Raw genomic sequence first — 18,453 nt, 5'->3', positions numbered from 1 at the left:
TGGTCATTGTAAATTGTCTCTAGTGCAGAATTGAGGGGGATACGGGGAGATTAGGTTAAAGGGAAAAAAATAGCTGGAATGGCAATAGGCTAGTATAAAACAATGGGATGAGTGGTCTCCTATACTGTAAAGAAATATTAAAATTTGGAATCATCCAGATTTTTTTCGCAGTTTTTATGCTTAATGTAGTTTCCTCGCATTTTATCCCAGCTAACAGTAGCATTCTCTACCATCCATCCTGGCCCTACCTGTAAGGAGTTTGTATGTTCTCCCAGTGACTGCGTGGATTTCCTCTGGGTGTTCCAGTTCCCTCCCACACTCTAAAGATGTACCGGTTGGTAGGTTAATTGGTCATTGTAAATTACCCCAGGAAAGGCTTGATTAAATCGGGGGGCTGCTCAGGGGCGTGGCTCGAAGGGCCGGAAGGAACTTCCCCACGCTGTACCTCAATAAATAAATAAAAGCTGCATCTTCATCTGGTACGGGAGCAGCCGAGCATTGGACCGGAAGTCCCTACAAAGAACTGTGAGAATGGCTGAGAGGATCACAGGGGTCTCCCTACCATTCATCGGGGACATTTATCAGGAGCGCTGCATACACAGAGCCCTTAGGATCCCAACCATCCATCCAGCACCCTCTTTGTCTTTCTACCATCTGGTAGGAGAGTCCGATACATAAAAACAAGAAGAGTCAGGATGAGAGACAATTTCTTCCCTCAGGCCATTGGGCTGCATCGCATTCAAAGTGTCACTGGTTAATCTGTTCTGTACCTTACAATGACGAGAGAGTCTATAGATGCTGGAAAACCGAGCAGCACACACAAAATGCTGGGGGAGCTCATCAGGCCAGGCAGCATCTATGGAAAAGAGTACAGTCGACATTTTGGGCTGAGGCCCTTCACCAGGACTGGAAAGGAAGAGGAGAGAGAAGTCAGAACATGAAGGTGGTGGGGGGGGGGGGAAGTGAAGGAAGGAGTGCAAGGTGGTAGATGATAGGTGAAATTGGGAGGGGGGAGGGCTGAGGTAAAGTGCTGGGAAGCCGATAGGTGAAAGAAATAAAGGGCTGGAGAAGGGGGAATCTGATGGGAGAGGGTAGAAGACCATGGAGGAAAGCAAAGGGGGAGGAGCATCAGAGGAAGGTGTTGGGCAGGTAAGGAGATACGGTGAGAGAGGGGAATGGGAATGGTGAAGGAGGGGCAATTACTGGAAGTTTGAGAAATTGATGTTCACGCCATCAGTTTGGAGGCCATCCAGATGGAATTTAAGGTGTTGCTCCTCCATCTGGAGAGTGGCCTCATCGCCGCAGTAGATAAGACCATGGGCTGACATGTCAGAATGGGAATAGGAAGTAGAATTGAAGTGGGAGGTCCAGCTTTTTCTGGCAGATAAAGCGTAGGTGCTTGGATAAGCGATCTCCAAATCTGCATTGGGTCTCACTGATCTATAGGAGCCCACCTTGGTGAAGTGGTCTCCCAATCCACATCAGGACTCACCTATGCTCTCTCTGGTACAAAAAGAGGGATCTCCTGGTGGCCACCCACTTCAATTCTACTTCCCATTCCTATTCCGACATGTCAGTCCATAGCCTCTTCTACTGTATCGATGGGGCCACACTCAGGTTGGAGGAGCAACACCTTATATTCCATCTGGGAAGCCTCCAACCTGGTGGCATGAACATCGATTTCTCGAACTTCCGATAATCGTCGCCCCTTCTTCAGCATTTCAATTCCCGTTCCCCTCTCTCACCTTATCTCCTTGCCTGCCCATCACCCCCCTCTGGTGCTCCTCCCCCTTCCCTTTCTTCCGTGGTCTTCTACCCTCTCCTATCAGATTCCCCCTTCTTCAACCCTTTATCTACTTCATCTAACAGCTTCCCAGTTCTTTACTTCACCCCTCCCACTCTCCCGGTTTCACCTGTCACCTGCCAACCTGTACTTTTTCCTCCCTTCCCCCCACTTTCTTGCTCTAACTTCTCATCTCTTTACTCCAATCCTCATGAAGGGTCTCGCTCCAAAATGTCAACTCTGCTCTCCATAGATGTGGCTTGGCCTGCTGAGTTCCTCCAGCATTTTGTGTGTGTGTATTGCTTGTACCTTACAATATTTAATTTATGCACTTTATATATGCATAATTTATCTGTAGATTCTATCTGTACTTTCCTAAGTTATCATGTGTTCTGTGTGTTATGTGCACTGCTGTGCTTTACACACTGGTTTGGAGAAACATTGTCTCATTTGACAGTATACATGCATAGAGTTAAATGACAATAAACTTGACTTGCCTTGATTATTATTTGTGAATTAGTACTTTCACAGTATGTCTTTTTTTTACACATTGATAATTTGTAAGTCTTTGTGTATAATTTCCACCGATTCTATTGTATTTATCTGTTCCACTGTGAATGCCTGCAGGAAAATGAATCTCAGGGTTCTATATGGTGACATACATATATGTACTTTGATAATAAATTTACTTTGAATGTCTTTTGATTTGGGAGTCTCCGACTGGGGAAACATCTCAACATCCAGCTGTCATTTGGGGTCTGACATGTCTTTGTAAGATCACCTTTCATTCTGCACCACAGAGTAAATATCGACAAGTATCAGTCTCAATATCTGTTGAATCCCAGACTTCTCATTAAAGGGCCAATATTATCCCGTTAGTGCACAAACTTTCACCACCTCATCCTCCAATTGTAAAGGTCCCAGTCAGTCTGGTTCATAAACATGACTCTGAAACATTGCACAATTAGTTAATGTCAAGGGGGAAAGGTTAAATTAGTGAATGACTTAGCATCAGCAGCATCATTCACCATTATAATCACCAATGTACAATATGTAAAAACAATCCATTAATCCCTTAGTTATAACGTGATCTGTCTCAGCGTCCTGAGTAATGGCCAAATTAATTACCTAGGAGTTTGCCATGAATGTTAAATGTATTCGCTGCCAAGGAAACTATCTTGAAAGATAATGAATAATAGATGTGTTTGGCTGCTCCACAATTATAAATGACACTCTAACAGCAAAAGATTAATATGCAGTCCAGTATAAAATAGTTTAATTTGATGAGAAACTGCAGGGGTGAAGAAACTTCAGGTCTCAGGCACAGCCTCAGAATAGAAGACCATCCCTTTAGAATGGAGATGAGAAGAAATTTCTTTTGCCAGAGGGTGGTGAATCTGTGGAATTCATTGCCACAGGCAGTAGAGACCAAGTCATGAGTATATTTACAGTGAAGGTTGATAGATTCTTAATTAATATGGGCTTGAGACAGGCTGATAGGAAGACAGGTTGAGAAGGAAAGTAAATCAGTCATGATCAAATGGTAGGGCTGACTCGATGGGCCAAATAGCCTTACTCTGCCTTCTTGTCTTATGGTCTTATTATGCTTATCTATGATTTTTAGCATTAGATAACAAAAGTTACAAAACCAAGGCAGATAGATAAAATTAAATAAAATATTATCTGCATTAGGGATGAAATAGCCCCTTCTGCTCCAATGCTTAGTGCCTGAGTTTAGATATTTTAAGGATAGGATTTGGCCTTATGGAAGACTGGATGATACCCAGTCATTAAGGGGAACTAATGAGGTAGATGTGTTCTGCTGACAGAAGAGTCTAGGCAAAGAGCCAGCAAGTTCAACCATCTGAATCAGGCGTGCATATTTTTAGCAGGTCAGAAATTACAGGTGACAAATCAGGGTAATGTGTCATTCCAGTGTAACTCTCTCCAATAACAGCAAGTGATTGTTGGGCCAGACTGCACTGGATTCGCAATTTGGCCCAAGAACAACTCTATCTCTGACTTTCTGAATCTGAAACTAACTAAGATTCATGGAGTCATTGTATCCACCCTCCAATACTCAGCATCCACCACCTATCCTCTACCCTCCGTCACCTACTGCCCACCCTCCATGGTACAGCAACGTAATATTTAGCACAATCCTTTACAGTGCAGGTGACCCAGGTTCAATTCCCACCTCTGCCTGTAAGGAGTTTGCATGTTCTGCCCGTGACCACGTGGGTTTCCTCCCACAGTCCAACGATATACCGGTTGGTAGATTAATTAGTCATTGTAAATTATCCCGTGATTAGGCTCGGATTAAATCAGGGGATGGCTGGGTGGCATGGCTCGAAGGGCTGGAAAGGTCTGTTCTGCAATGTATCTCAATAAACAAATAAATCAAATCTAATCTCATTTGCTCATGTTTAGTCCCTATCCCTCTGAACATTTCTCACCCACTTGCCTGTCCAAATGTCTTTGAAATATTAGTTTTCCCACCTCAGCCACTTCCTCTGGCAGCTCTTTCCATAAATGGACCACAGTCTGAGTGAAAAGATACCCATCTGGTAGTACCGATGAAACTTCTCCCTTCTCTTTGGCCTCACATTGTTATTCTTCACATCAGTCTACTGGTGTTGCATCTCCTGCTGCGTCGTAGCCAGGAACGTAACAGGTGAACATCCCACTCCAAGGCAGAACACTCACATGCAGAGACCTGAAAATGCCCCTGCCAATATTACCTGGCAGTGCCCTTCCATTCCCCTTCACCCTGCAGTCTACCTACCCGATTCTCTGCACTGGAAGCCAGAGTGTCGGTCATCCACGCACCAAACCGGGAGCCTGACGCTCGGACGGTGGAGGGGTTACTGATGCCTGTTAGCTTCCCACAACCTGGAGAGATGAAAGGGGGAGACAGTGGGAAATCCTCAATGGAGTGGGTCACATGGAATTCTACTTGGGCGGGGAGCCTCGGAAAGAAGGACAGAAATGAGAGGAAGGGTAGGTGCTGGATTCACGTCCCATTCACATCCTCTTTCATGAGACTGATGGCAAAGTCATGCAGTAAGTAGGGCTGCTTCCTCGCTACTCCAGAGACAAAACTTCTCTCCTGACCTCTGCTGCTATAGGTCTAGAGTTTGTATGTTCACCTTGTGGCTAAGTGAGCACCCTCCAGGTGGCCCAAAGATACGTGGGCTGGCATGTCCCTTGATATTGTATATTGTCATTTAACATGGCGAGTGGTCACATCTGGGGACAGTCAAGGGGACTAGAGTAAGTTTAAGGAGGATGATTGAGGGTCAGAACCAATTTGGTGGCCCGAAGGGCCTTATCCTTGCTAAATTGTGACATGGTCTGAAGTTAAAATGTTGCAGCTCCACTGTATAAAATCCTAGTTAGACTACACTTGGAATATTGTGTTCAATTCCTGTCACTTCATTATAGGAAGGATGTGGAGGCATTAGCGAGGCTGCAGAGGAGATTTACCAGTATTCTGCCTGGGTTAGGGAGCATGTTTTATGAGGATAGGTTGAGGGAGCTAGGGTTTTTGATGAGGCATAAATCTAGTGGATACCCAGAGACCTTTTCCCGGGGCAGAAACGGCTGATACACGGGGGCATAATTTTAAGGTGATTGGAGGAAAGTATAGGAGGGATGTCAGAGGTAGGTTTCTCACGCAGAGAGTGGTGGGCGTGGGGAACACCCTGCCAGTGTTGATGGCAGAGGCAGATACAACAGGAGCACTTAACCCTTACATGCTGTTCGGGTCAAACTTGACCCGTTTTGACATCTGACAGTAGTAAAAACACCCTAAATGCCATTTTTTTAGCCAAAATTTGATGACTTTTCCTAAACTGACCCAAAATGTGCAAAAATGAAAATATTTAAAAATTTTTTACTTTTGTACAGGCACTGCAAATTTTTGTACGTTGAGGCTTTTTCAGGTCAAATTTGACCCGTACCTATTGAAATGGATTTTAGATCTCTGAAACATTAATTAAGGATTAATCGCCCATTTATTAATGTCAGATAGGTTATTTATACATTCTAAGTAGGTCTGTGATTCAAAATTTGGTATAGACACTTGTTATGAGGGGATTCTTGGGCCGGGTCAAAATTGACCCAGACCATACTGTGAAGGAATAGAATATGAACAGGTTGCCTGGGTTAAGAAACTCCGAGATTGGCACATGGATGAAAGAAAAATGCGGGGTTATGGAGGAGGGAAGCAGTAGACTGCTCAGAGTAGGTTTACAGGCTGGTACAACATCGTGAGTTGAAGGGTCTGTACTTGCTGTAACGCTCTATGCTTTATGCTCTCTCTGACAGATGTGGTGTTTTACTGTAAATTATCTCTCGGTGTAGATAGGTGGTAAGAAGGAGCAAAGGGGATTTAATGGGCACGTGAGAAAGAATAGGCTATTGGACTACAGATAAAGTTAGGGGCAATGATGGGTCTGATGGGCTTCTCTGCTGGAGGCTGTACGGACACAGTGGGCTGAATGGCCTCCTTCTGACAAGTAAGGCAAGCCCATCATTATATAAATCAAGGATAAGGAATTAGGAAGAAAGCTGTTACCCAGTTTCTGCATGCATGCGTGTAGCCTCTGCTCAAGAAGCAGGACTCTGTGCTGCAGCTCGTCATAGTCGTAGGCACCCATCTCCTCCTGGATTCCCAGCAGCACCACTGACAGGTTTCGAACCTCCTCTTTCAACTTGAGAATCAATCGCGCGTCAGATTTGTATTGATCGAGGACTGGGATCAGAGGCAGCAATTCATTCATCATGTCCTTTAGTTCCTGCCAGACAAGAAGCAGATTGCAGCATTCGTTACCCTCTGCTAAACGCAGGCCAATTGCCTTGCACCAAAGCCGTCACTTGGCAAACCCAAATCAGTGCAATATAGGAACAGGAAGCGGAGACATTGGTTAAAGCAGATTGCAGAATGCACTGTAGGATAACCAAGTTAAGGGTTTGAGACTATGCATGGAGAATGAACCATTATAGAATTACCAAACATAGAGTAATATCTGGACATTGAATTGGTACTTTCAGGCATTAAATTAAGGTAACAGAAACATACTAAACCACACTGAGATAATCAGACACCATACCAAGGCAATAAGTTTAAATCAGGACAGCCAGATGAACTAAGTATTATATTAAGACAGGCAGACCAAACTAGGATATATTTACGTTATTAGGATAACCACACATCCCATTAAGCAGACCGTACATGTATGATGATATCCAGAACTTGCTATGATAACCAGACACAACAACAGAAAATAGGACAATACTGAAGTAATCAAAATGCACCAGAATAATAAGTCACTATGTCATAATATTCTGACATAACACAAGGATAACCAATCTACTTTGGAATAAATGGAACCCTTGTAGCTGAGTGTAAGTAGGTGCTTGATGGTCAGAATGGTCTGAGTGAGTGTGAGGTCCTGTATCTCCAGTGCATTTCTCTATGACATTATCTTCACTTCTCTCTCAGAGATGATTCTGGCCACCTTGAATATTTTCAGCATTTTCTTCCACAAAATTCTTATGGAGTAAGCTATAATGATGTTTCCTCTGTCTGAGTTATTTCATTGATTGCCATCTGTTGCTATGTCTTATGTCAAGGGTTCAAGTCTTACTCCAGAGCTTTGAACACAAGGATATCTCCAACCACCCAATGCAGGAATGCAAGGTCTCAGCACTGTCAATTTGGACCAGAAGTCTGCCCACTCACGAGGAGTTAAAGATCGCAAGGTTCTATTATGCTGAGAATGATAGTCTCCTTCTGGTTTGGAACATTTATATCATAACATAATCACCAAAACCCATTACGTGGTCAATAACTCGATGAACATTTTGGAAACTTGCTGAATACAAACTAACAACATCATTTCCTACATTACAACAGTGAGCCTGTGGCAACCAGAATTACAGGTTGATTGTCGATCACTTCAGGTTGACCAGAGATGGTAAAAGGTGCCATATCTATGTTCCCATGTAGTTTAAATATGGTATTACTCCACAACACAGCAAAACAACAAGCACAATGTACGGCTGCATCAGCCAATGTGTTCTTGGCAGGGCAGCACAGTGGCGTAATGGTTAGAGTAATGCTTTACAGCGCTAATGACCCAGGTTCAATTCTGCTGCTGTCTAGAAGCAGTTTCTACCTTCTCCCCATGATTGCGTGGGTTTCTTGCCGGTGCTAGGTTTCTTCCTACATTCCAAAGATGTATAGGTTAGGGTTAGTAAGTTGTAGTCTTACTACCCTGGTGCCGGAAGCTTAGTAACACTTGCTAGCTGCCAACAGCATATCCTGGACTATGGTTGCTTGTTGACACAAAAAGACACTGATCACTGAGTGTTTCAATGTTCCAATGTATGTGTTACAAATAGAGCTAATCTCTATCTTAATAAATTAATCAGCAGTGTTTGTGCATCTGCTGCGGAGGGGAGCTCTCAGATTCTCCCAGTTCTCAGGGACTCCTAACGGAAACAGCTTAGTGTCTCTGTGCCAGAAATACTTAGATTTGACCCTCACTCTGAATGTTAATTTATGTGTGGGATGATCCCAATGAGCCGTTTGTCAGCCAGCTCCCCAGGAGTTGTGGAGGGGATATGGCAGCAATGATGTGTGGGTTGTTCTAGGGACCCAGGCCGAGAGCCTTCTGTGCCTTGAAAGAAATAAAATCAAAGCAAAGGCAGCAATGTCTCTATCAGCTTTACAATTTCAGGACTTTCCAAAGAATAGGAGTAAGGGTAGGATATTCAGCTCTTTGAGTCTGCTGCATTGTTCAATACATATGGACAGTCCAGGCCTTCTATCACACCATTAAATTTATGCCTTATCTCTGTTGTCACTGATTCCTTCTAAATCCAGTGATCTGACCATTTCAGTTTTGAAAAAAAATCGATGACTGTATATCACGAGTTCTATAGAGTACAGAATTCCAAAGATTCACCAACTTTAAACTGAAGAAACTTGCTATCTGAATTCTAAACCACATATTTCCTGTTTAAAACAATGTTTCCTCGTTCCAGGAGGGCAAATAATCTTTATGCATCTACTCTGTTGAACCTTGTTAAGAATCCTGTATGCTTCAAATATATAATCTGCTACTCTAACAAATCCAAGAAAACTGAGATCAAATCACAGTTGGAGCTCTGTTTGCCTCATTATACAGTATAAAGGATGTGGAAGCTTTAGAGAATGTGCAAAGCAGATTTACCAGGTTGCCACTTGGATTAGAGAGCATATATTATGAGGGAATGCAGAGAAAGCTAGGGCTATTCCCGTTACAGTAAGAAATATATATTAAAAAAATAAATTCAATATGTAGTGCCGAAAAAATACTGAATAAGTGTCCATGGGTTCATAGTCCATTCAGAAGTCTGATGGTGAAGGGGAAGTAGCTGTTCCTGAAACACTGGGTGTATGCCTTCAGGCTCCTGTACCCCCTCCTTGATGGTAGCAATGAGAACAGGGTATGTGTGGGTGATGGGGATCACACATAACTGGAATGAGACATCCATGCACTTTTATACAGATTCTGATGCAAAGTACCATTTGACTTCCTAATGGTCTGCTGTACCTTCATGCTAACTTTCACTGATGTGATTAACTCCCATGGAATTGAAATATTTTCCAGCGTTTCATCATTTAACGAGCGCTCACCATTTCTGTTTTGTTTTATGGATAGCAATAACCTTACATCTTTTCACACAGTAATTCATATTGTCACCCAGTATTCATCTTATCTCCCCTTAGTGGCCACATGGTCTTCTGCTGCAAGGTTCGATGTGTTGTGTGTTCAGAGATGTTCTTCTACACACTATTGTTGTAACACATAGTTATTCGAGCTTGGCAGGAAGACCATTCTTCTCTGATCTCTCATTAACAAACCTCTTTCCCCACAGAACTACCACTCACCAGATTTTTTTTTTGTTTTCACACCATTCTCTGCAAACTCTAGAGACTGTTGACTGCTGTGTGTGAAAGTCCCAGGAGATCAGCAGTTTCTGAGATACTCAAACCAACCTATCTGGCACGAACAGTCATTTCACAATCAAAGTCACTTAGATCACAATTCTTCCCCATTCTGATGTTTGATCTGAACCTCTTGTCCATATTTGCATGCTTTCACAATTGGCTGATTAGATATTTGCATTAACAAGTAGGTGTATAGGTTTACCTAATAAAGCGGCCACTGTGTGTATTTCTCCCTGAATCCTCTGTTCATTGTCAACAATGTTCACATCCCCACTTTGTGCTGAGCCTTCAGTAAACTTGGCACTGTAACATTTGGTCCCATCAACACCACCATTGCTGTAGACTTTAGTTGGAAGCAAAGCACTGCAATCTTCATCTGAGAAAGATCCATTTATTCCAATTCTATCAGTTAATCAATTCTCCATCCATGCTGGTACACAACTTCTCAATTCCGTGCACCCCAAATGTCTATGTCAGGTGTCTTTTGAGACCTTCTGAAAATCAAGATACAATGTCTCCACTTGTCTCCCTCATTTACTCCACCAGGATCATCCTCAAAGAATTTGAATACATTAGTTAAGAATCACTTCCTTTTGATAACTCCATGTTCACGTTTAATCATAAGATGTCACTTATAGTAGATTTCATAATTTTCCCAAATATCAGTATCAGTAGTTTCCTTTCTTCTAACTCTCTCCTTGGTTGTTAAGTCGGAGGTGGTAGTGGGGATAAACTACAACGACCTATTAACCGCTCCCAGTGGTGTGGATTTCAAATAGCCTCTGACACCCAAGTCTGCTCCTGATCTTCACATGTGGCACAGCTACTAACCTGGCTGAACCATTTCTACTGACAGAGAAGGGGAAAAGCTGGGTTATCTACAAACCAGTTACTTCAGGCAGATGGGCCTCATCAGTCGTGGTTGGCAGCTCATCTAGGAGAAGGAAAACTCTGATCTCAAACCTCCACTGCCCTGCAGCTGTACCTCCTCATGGGGAAGGATCTGGAAGAAAACATTGAGGAAAAATCCAGAACTGGAGTCACATTTGCCATTCTCGAGTCTGGCGGAAAGTTGCCAGACTCAATGGAATTTTAGAAGATGCTAATCTGTGTATCAACACTTCATAAACATCTCTTTCAAAACTTTGGGATGTACATCATCAAGTCCTTGAGACTTGTCAGTACTGTGATGCTTTTCCAGTTTTACTTATATCGCTCATACTAATTTCTTTGATTGCTCTGTCTGCTCCAGACCCTTTGTGCTCCAGTGTAGGTGATCCCTGTGTTACGATTGTCTGGGTAACAGAAATTTGCCCCTACAGAGTTCTCAATTCACTATCTGGATACAGGAGATATGGAATAAAATTTATTTGGAGAATTTATGGAAAAACTTTCAGTAAACACAAAATTATTTTTTCTGAACTCATATTTCTTGATGTATGTATATGTAACACAGTTTCACATTACAAGAAATCATGATACAAATGGATTTTAGGAAAAAAATCCCTAATTCGGAGGTCGCCCATATTTCCAACATATTTTTTTGTGATTTCCTTCTGAAAAGCAGAAACAATTGAATCAGAATCAGGTTTATTATCACCGGCATGTGACATGAAATTTGTTAACTTAGCAGCAGCAGTTCAATGCGATACATAATCTAGAAGAGAAAAAACAATAATAATAAATAAAATAAAAATAATAATAATAAAGTAAGTAAATCAATTACAGTATACATATATTGAATAGATTTTAAAAAGTGCAAAAACAGAAATACTGTATATTAAAAAAAAAGTGAGGTAGTGTCCAAGGGTTCAATGTCCATTTAGGAATCAGATGACAGAGGGGGAGAAGCTGTTCCAGAATCGCTGAGTGTGTGCCTTCAGGCCTCTGTACCTCCTACCTGATGGTAACAGTGAGAAAAGGGCATGCCCTGGGTGCTGGAGGTCCTTAATAATGGATGCTGCTTTTCTGAGACACCGCTCCCTGAAGATATCCTGGGTACTTTGTAGGCTAATACCCAAGATGGAGCTGACTCCTAGATTTACAACCTTCTGCATCTTCTTTCGGTCCTGTGCAGTAGCCCCCTCCATACCAGACAGTGATTCAGCCTGTCAGAATGCTCTCCATAGTACAACTATAGAAGTTTTTGAGTATATTTGTTGACATGCCAAATCTCTTCAAGCTCCTAATGAACTGTAACTGCTGTCTTGCCTTCTTTATAACTACATCAATATGTTGGGACTTCCATTTTCCACTTTATAAATTTTCTTGTCACTTTTTCTTTAAGAGAACAACGTTTTCCATCAGTAGTTTATTTCCTTCTATGTATTTATAGAAACTTTGCCATCTGTTCTTTTTAATGCACTAGTTTAATTTCAAAATTCAAAGTACATTTATTATCAAAGTATGTAGATATCATACAACCTTGAGATTCATCTCCTTACAGGCAGCCACAAAACAAAGAATCCCAAAAGAACCCATTTAAAAAAGACCCGATGAGCAGAGAAAATCAAGACAAATCGTGCAAACAATAAAAATAAGCAAATAGCATTTAGAATGAAAGTGAGTCCTCAGGCACGAAGACCAGAGCAGCCAGAGTATGCCCACAGCCTGAGCCTCAGTTCAGTAAAGCAGAGTAAACATCGCAGACCTGCAGGTACGAGGCCTGAAGCAGCAGGAGCAGGCCCACAGCCTGAGTTCAGTAAAGCAGAGTAAACATCGCAGACCTTCAGGTACGAGGCCTGAAGCAGCAGGAGCAGGCCCACAGCCTGAGCCTCAGTTGAGTACAGCAGAGTAAACATCGCAGACCTGCAGACACGAGGCCTGGAGCAGCAGGAGCAGGCCAATAGCCTGAGCCTCAGTGCAGCGAAGAGTGGAGTAAATATCACAGAGCAGTGAGCTGAACTGGCCTGACCCTTGTCTCTGGTCCGGATACCCTAATTGTTTGATCCATCGGACCTGACTTTTAAATCATCCAGGTATCAGGTTATTCCTCACTCTAAGACCTGGGCCCTGTCACATGGATGTGCTCTGGGTCTGGACCTCACCAACACATCCTGGCCCACACCTGAGCTTTCCAAATCTGCCCACTGATTTGGTCGATCAAACTGCACTCTCGGTTTAGGAGGATGGGCTCCACATCTGCCTCTCCTTCTCTCTGACCTTTCTCTGCATCACTCACTGTGACTTCATTTTGACCACACCTTAACTTCGCCCCGACCTCGTCTCGCACCCGTATTCTTCGACTTGTGACTCAAGTTCAACTTCGATCACCCCTTCATTGTTTGCAGTGATTGTTTACCATTTTTTTTTACAGAAAATGTGTTATTAATAAAGCATTTAGTTGTTTATCATGTATTACAAACCACCAATATGTCCTTGCTCACCCTCAGCAGCACCAGCTTAAACTGGCATTCAAATTAGGAGCAAGACTTTGCCACCATTTATTAGGCTGTTGGCTGATCTAATTCTAATTCCAGAAAGTCTCTAGCCTACAGCCCTGATGAGGTGCCTTTACTTGGTTCAAGGTGGTTCACCAACACCTCCTCATGGCCAATGAAGGATGAGGTGTGATAGCAAACAAGAGATAATCTGCAGATGCTGGAAATCCGAGCAACACACACAAAATGCTGGAGGAACTCAGCAGGCCAGGCAGCTTCTATGGAAAAAAGTAGAGTCGACATTTCGGGCTGAAACCTTCGGCAGGACTCTTTGGCATTGGGTTCACTGACTGCAAATCCCTAAACTCAAAAGATAGTTTGAAGCCATATCTGATATAGGTAGGTACAGATACTCTCACTGAAGGGAGGTTATGTGGTGTCCACTTACTGGCTTACTTTCCTGTCTAGCCGCTGCAGCAAGGTTTGGTTGCCAATACCCACTGCCTGAGTGGCAGGGGGAGAGGAGAGAGTGGGAGACTCCCTTTCCCTTCCAAGGAGGAGATACTTCCAGCTAACAGGGTAGTTTAAAATCATTTTATTTTGAATGATACACATTTAAATTCAGATAAATAATTCTAAATGCACATTCAACACCTATGGGGAATTTCTAATTTATAAAAGATTTCTGAATTATGAAATATTCATAAACTATAAATAATTTGCAAATGCAGGTACAATTCTTACTAACTCAAGGAACACACCAACAAGTTGCAAATGAAAGAGTTACCCATTGCAGAAAGTGAAGGTTGAGGAAAATATTCTAGTTCTTTCTGATGTTCCTACCAATCAATCCACAAACTGTAACAGTATTTATACTATTTTCTACTACACGACATCATCTGCATGCGATGTTTCTAGATACTTTTGCTGGGACAAAGTAACTCACACAGATGGTCTTAAAAGCTCCTGACAACAGAGATCCAAACATCCACAATTAATGCTGTTGAGAACTGATCCCAAGTACACAAACACCATCACTGTAATGATGGTTGATGTGTTTAATGATATAAACCCATAGAAAACCATAGAAACCACAGAAAAACTACAGCACAGAAACAGGCCTTTTGTCCCTTCTTGGCTGTGCCGAACCATTTTCTGCCTAGTCCCACTGACCTGCACACAGACCATATCCCTCCATACACCTCCCATCCATGTATCTGTCCAATTTATTCTTAAATGTTAAAAAAGAACCCGCATTTACCACCTCGTCTGGCAGCTCATTCCATACTCCCACCACTCTCTGTGTGAAGAAGCCCCCCCTAATGTTCCCTTTAAACTTTTCCTCCCTCACCCTTAACCCATGTCCTCTGGTTTTTTTCTCCCCTTGCCTCAGTGGAAAAAGCCTGCTTGCATTCACTCTATCTGTACCCATCATAATTTTATATACTTCTATCAAATCTCCCCTCATTCTTCTACGCTCCAGGGAATAAAGTCCTAACCTATTCAACCTTTCTCTGTAACTGAGTTTCTCAAGTCCCGGCAACATCCTTGTAAACCTTCTCTGCACTCTTTCAACCTTATTTATATCCTTCCTGTAATTTGGTGACCAAAACTGAACACAATACTCCAGATTCGGCCTCACCAATGCCTTATACAACCTCATCATAACATTCCAGCTCTTATACTCAATACTTTGATTAATAAAGGCCAATGTATCAAAAGCTCTCTTTATGACCCTACCTACCTGTGACACCACTTTTAGGGAATTTTGTATCTGTATTCCCAGATCCCTCTGTTCTACTGCACTCCTCAGTGCCTTACCATTAACCCTGTATGTTCTACCCTGGTTTGTCCTTCCAACGTGCAATACCTCACACTTGTCTGCATTAAACACCGTCTGCCATTTTTCAGCCCATTTTTCCAGTTGGTCCAAGTCCCTCTGCAGGCTTTGAAAACCTTCCTCACTGTCTACTACACCTCCAATCTTTGTATCATCAGCAAATTTGCTGATCCAATTTACCACATTATCATCCAGATCATTGATCTCGATGACAAATAACAATGGACCCAGCACTGATCCCTGTGGCACACCACTAGTCACAGGCGTCCAATCGGAGAAGCAATTCTCTACTACCACTCTTTGGCTTCTTCCATTGAGCCAATGTCTAATCCAATTTACCACCTCTCCATGTATACCTAGCAACTGAATTTTCCTAACTAACCTCCCATGCAGGACCTTGTCAAAGGCCTTACTGAAGTCCATGTAGACAATATCCACTGCCTTCCCTTCATCCACTTTCCTGGTAACCTCCTCGAAAAACTCCAATAGATTGGTCAAACATGACCTACCATGCACAAAGCCATGTTGACTCTCCCTAATAAATCCCTGTCTATCCAAATGCTTGTAGATTCTGTCTCTTAGTACTCCCTCCAATAACTTACCTACTACTGATGTTAAATTTACTGGCCTATAATTTCCCGGATTACTTTTCAATCCTTTTTTAAACAACGGAACAACATGAGCCACTCTCCAATCCTCCGGCACCTCACCTGTAGACAGCAACATTTTAAATATTTCTGCCAGGGCCCCTGCAATCTCAACACTAGTCTCCTTCAAGGTCCGAGGGAACACCCCGTCGGGTCCCGGGGATTTATCCACTTTAATTTTCCTCAAGACAGCAAGCACCGCCTCCTTTTCAATCTGTACAGTTTCCATGATCTTACTACTTGTTTCCCTTAATTCCATAGACTTCATGCCAGTTTCCTTAGTAAATACAGACGCAAAAAACCTATTTAAGATCTCCCCCATTTCCTTTGGTTCCGCACATAGCCGACCACTCTGATCTTCAAGAGGACCAATTTTATCCCTTACAATCCTTTTGCTCTTAGTATACCTGTAAAAGCTCTTTGGATTATCCTTCACTTTGACTGCCAAGGCAACTTCATGTCTTCTTTTAGCCCTCCTGATTTCTTTCTTAAGTATTTTCTTGCACTTCTTATACTCCTCAAGCACCTTATTTACTCCCTGTTTCCTATACATTTCATACAACTCCCTCTTCTTCTTTATCAGAGTTGCAATATCCCTTGAGAACCAAGGTTCCTTATTCCTATTCATTTTGCCTTTAATCCTGACAGGAACATACAAACTCTGCACTCTCAAAATTTCTCCTTTGAAGGCTTCCCACCTACTAATCACATCTTTGCCAGAGAACAACCTGTCCCAATCCACGCTTTTTAGATCCTTTCTCAGTTCTTCAAATTTGGCCTTCTTCCAGTTCAGAACCTCAACCGTAGGACCAGATCTATCCTTGTCCATGATCAAGTTGACTTCTGTTGTCTTCTGTTTGACTGTACCTATGATTTCAAACTGATTGCTGCTTGTAATTTACGTTAAGAATAGGGGACTGGTTCTTGTTTGCAGCAAAAAGCTTCACAAAGAGTACGTATTAAAAGTTTCACTTTATCACCTTCGGAAAGGCCAAGTGGCTGAGGTTAGCAATAAACCTCTTGGGCCCCAGAAAACGAATACCCATCACAGCAAAGAAATTCTGGTCTTGTTGCACATTGTAAATTGATAAATATATAGAAATACTTATATTACATTTTGAATATTGTGAGCAACTTTGGTGGTCTGTACCTAAGAAAAGATATGCTGATCCTGGAGATGGTCCGGAAGAATGATCAATGGAATGAAAGGCTTAACATATGGGGGAGCATTTGACAGCTCCAGACCTGTATCAATAATGCTCGTAAGGGTGAGGGGGATCTGAATACCGAATACTGAAATACTTGGATGGAGCAGACGGGAGACACAAGGATCCAAGGACACAGCCTCAGATTAAAGGGATGGCCATTTAGAACTGCGATGATGAGGAGGGATTTCTTCAGGAAGATGGAGGAGTGCATTTGAGGAACTTGGAAGCCAGGTCTGCATATTTAAGGTAGAAATTGACAGATGCTTGATTAGTTAAAGGTTAAACGGTGAAGACAGGAGACTGAAGTTGAGCAAAATCAGGCATGGTTAAATGGCAGGCCAGAGTCGATGGGCCAAATGGCTTAATTCTACTGCTATATTTATGGTGTTATGTTCTAAAATTATGTGGGGATCTTTTATATTCACAGAAAATGATAAAGGAGATTTACTAAGCACTGCATTATTGTAGCCAACAGTGCATTGCGTGAACATGGCAATCAGAAATTTATACACAACTGTATTAAGTCTGAGACCATAAGACCGCAAGGCACAGAAACAGAATTGAGTCTGTTATGCCATTCAATCATCCCTCTCAGCCACATTCTCCTTCCTTCTCTCCATAACCTTTGATGTCCTTAATAATCAAGAACATATCAGCCTCCACTCCAAATATATCTAATAACCTGGCCTCTAATATCAAGAACATATCAACCTCCACTATAAAAGTACTCAATAACCTGGTCTCCACTACCATCTGTGGCAATGAATTCCAAAGATTCACCACCCTCTGGCTAAAGGGCAGGAACAGATTCTCAATATTCCCAGATTTCAGTGCTTTAAAAGGGATAGAGAGGGCGAGAAAAGGGGAGGAGGGTGGCATTATTAGTCAGGGATACTATTACAGCTACAGAAAGGATGGGTAATGGAGCAGGATCCTCTTTTGAGTCAATATGGGTGGAAGTCAGGAACAGGAAGGGAGGAGTTACTCTATTGGGGGTATTCTATAGGCCCCCTGGTAGCAGCAGAGATACAGAGGAGCAGATTGGGAGGCAGATTTTGGAAAGGTGCAAAAATAAAGGGTTGTTATCATGGGTGACTTTAACTTTCCTAATATTGACTGACATCTGATTAGTTCCAAGGATTTGGACAGGGCAGAGTTTGTTAAGTGTGTCCAGGATGGATTCCTGTCACAGTATGTTGACAGGCCGACCAGGGGCAATGCCATACTAGATCTAGTACTAGGTAATGAACCGGGTCCAGTCACAGATCTCTCAGTGGATGAGCATCTGGGAGAGAGTGACCACAACTCCCTGGCCTTCACCATTATCATGGAAAAGGACAGAATCAGAGAGGACAGGAACATTTTTAATTGGGGAAGGGCAAGTTATGAGGCAATAAGGCGAGAAATTGCGGGTGTGAATTGCGATGATGTTTTTGCAGGGAAATGTACTATAGACATTTGGTCGATGTTTAGAGATGTCTTGCAGGATGTTAGGGATAAATTTGTCCTGGTGAGGAAGATAAAGAATGGTAGGGTAAAGGAACCATGGGTGACAAGTGAGGTGAAAAATCTAGTCAGGTGGAAGAAGGCCGC

General features: G+C 42.5%; 1 protein-coding gene and 1 long non-coding RNA gene across 4 annotated transcripts in view; one reads left to right on the top strand and one right to left on the bottom strand.

Annotated features, from left to right (window-relative positions):
* olfm2a (olfactomedin 2a) overlaps positions 1 to 18,453 on the bottom strand; it is a 642,861-nt gene that overhangs the window by 13,606 nt on the left and 610,802 nt on the right. For all 3 annotated transcript variants that reach the window (XM_063035724.1, XM_063035723.1, XM_063035725.1), the window contains exons 4-5: positions 6,363 to 6,582; positions 4,569 to 4,675 (exon numbers count right to left, since the gene is read on the bottom strand). In XM_063035724.1, coding sequence (XP_062891794.1) covers positions 4,569 to 4,675; positions 6,363 to 6,582 — 327 coding nt within the window. The remainder of the gene's footprint in view (positions 1 to 4,568; positions 4,676 to 6,362; positions 6,583 to 18,453) is intronic.
* LOC134339321 (uncharacterized) overlaps positions 1 to 18,453 on the top strand; it is an 87,967-nt gene that overhangs the window by 26,003 nt on the left and 43,511 nt on the right. The window lies entirely within an intron of this gene.

Source organism: Mobula hypostoma, chromosome 29, assembly GCF_963921235.1.
Source record: "Mobula hypostoma chromosome 29, sMobHyp1.1, whole genome shotgun sequence".
NCBI lineage: Eukaryota > Metazoa > Chordata > Chondrichthyes > Myliobatiformes > Myliobatidae > Mobula > Mobula hypostoma.
Note: the sequence above shows the minus strand (reverse complement) of the source record. Positions and strands in the feature narration are given on the sequence as shown.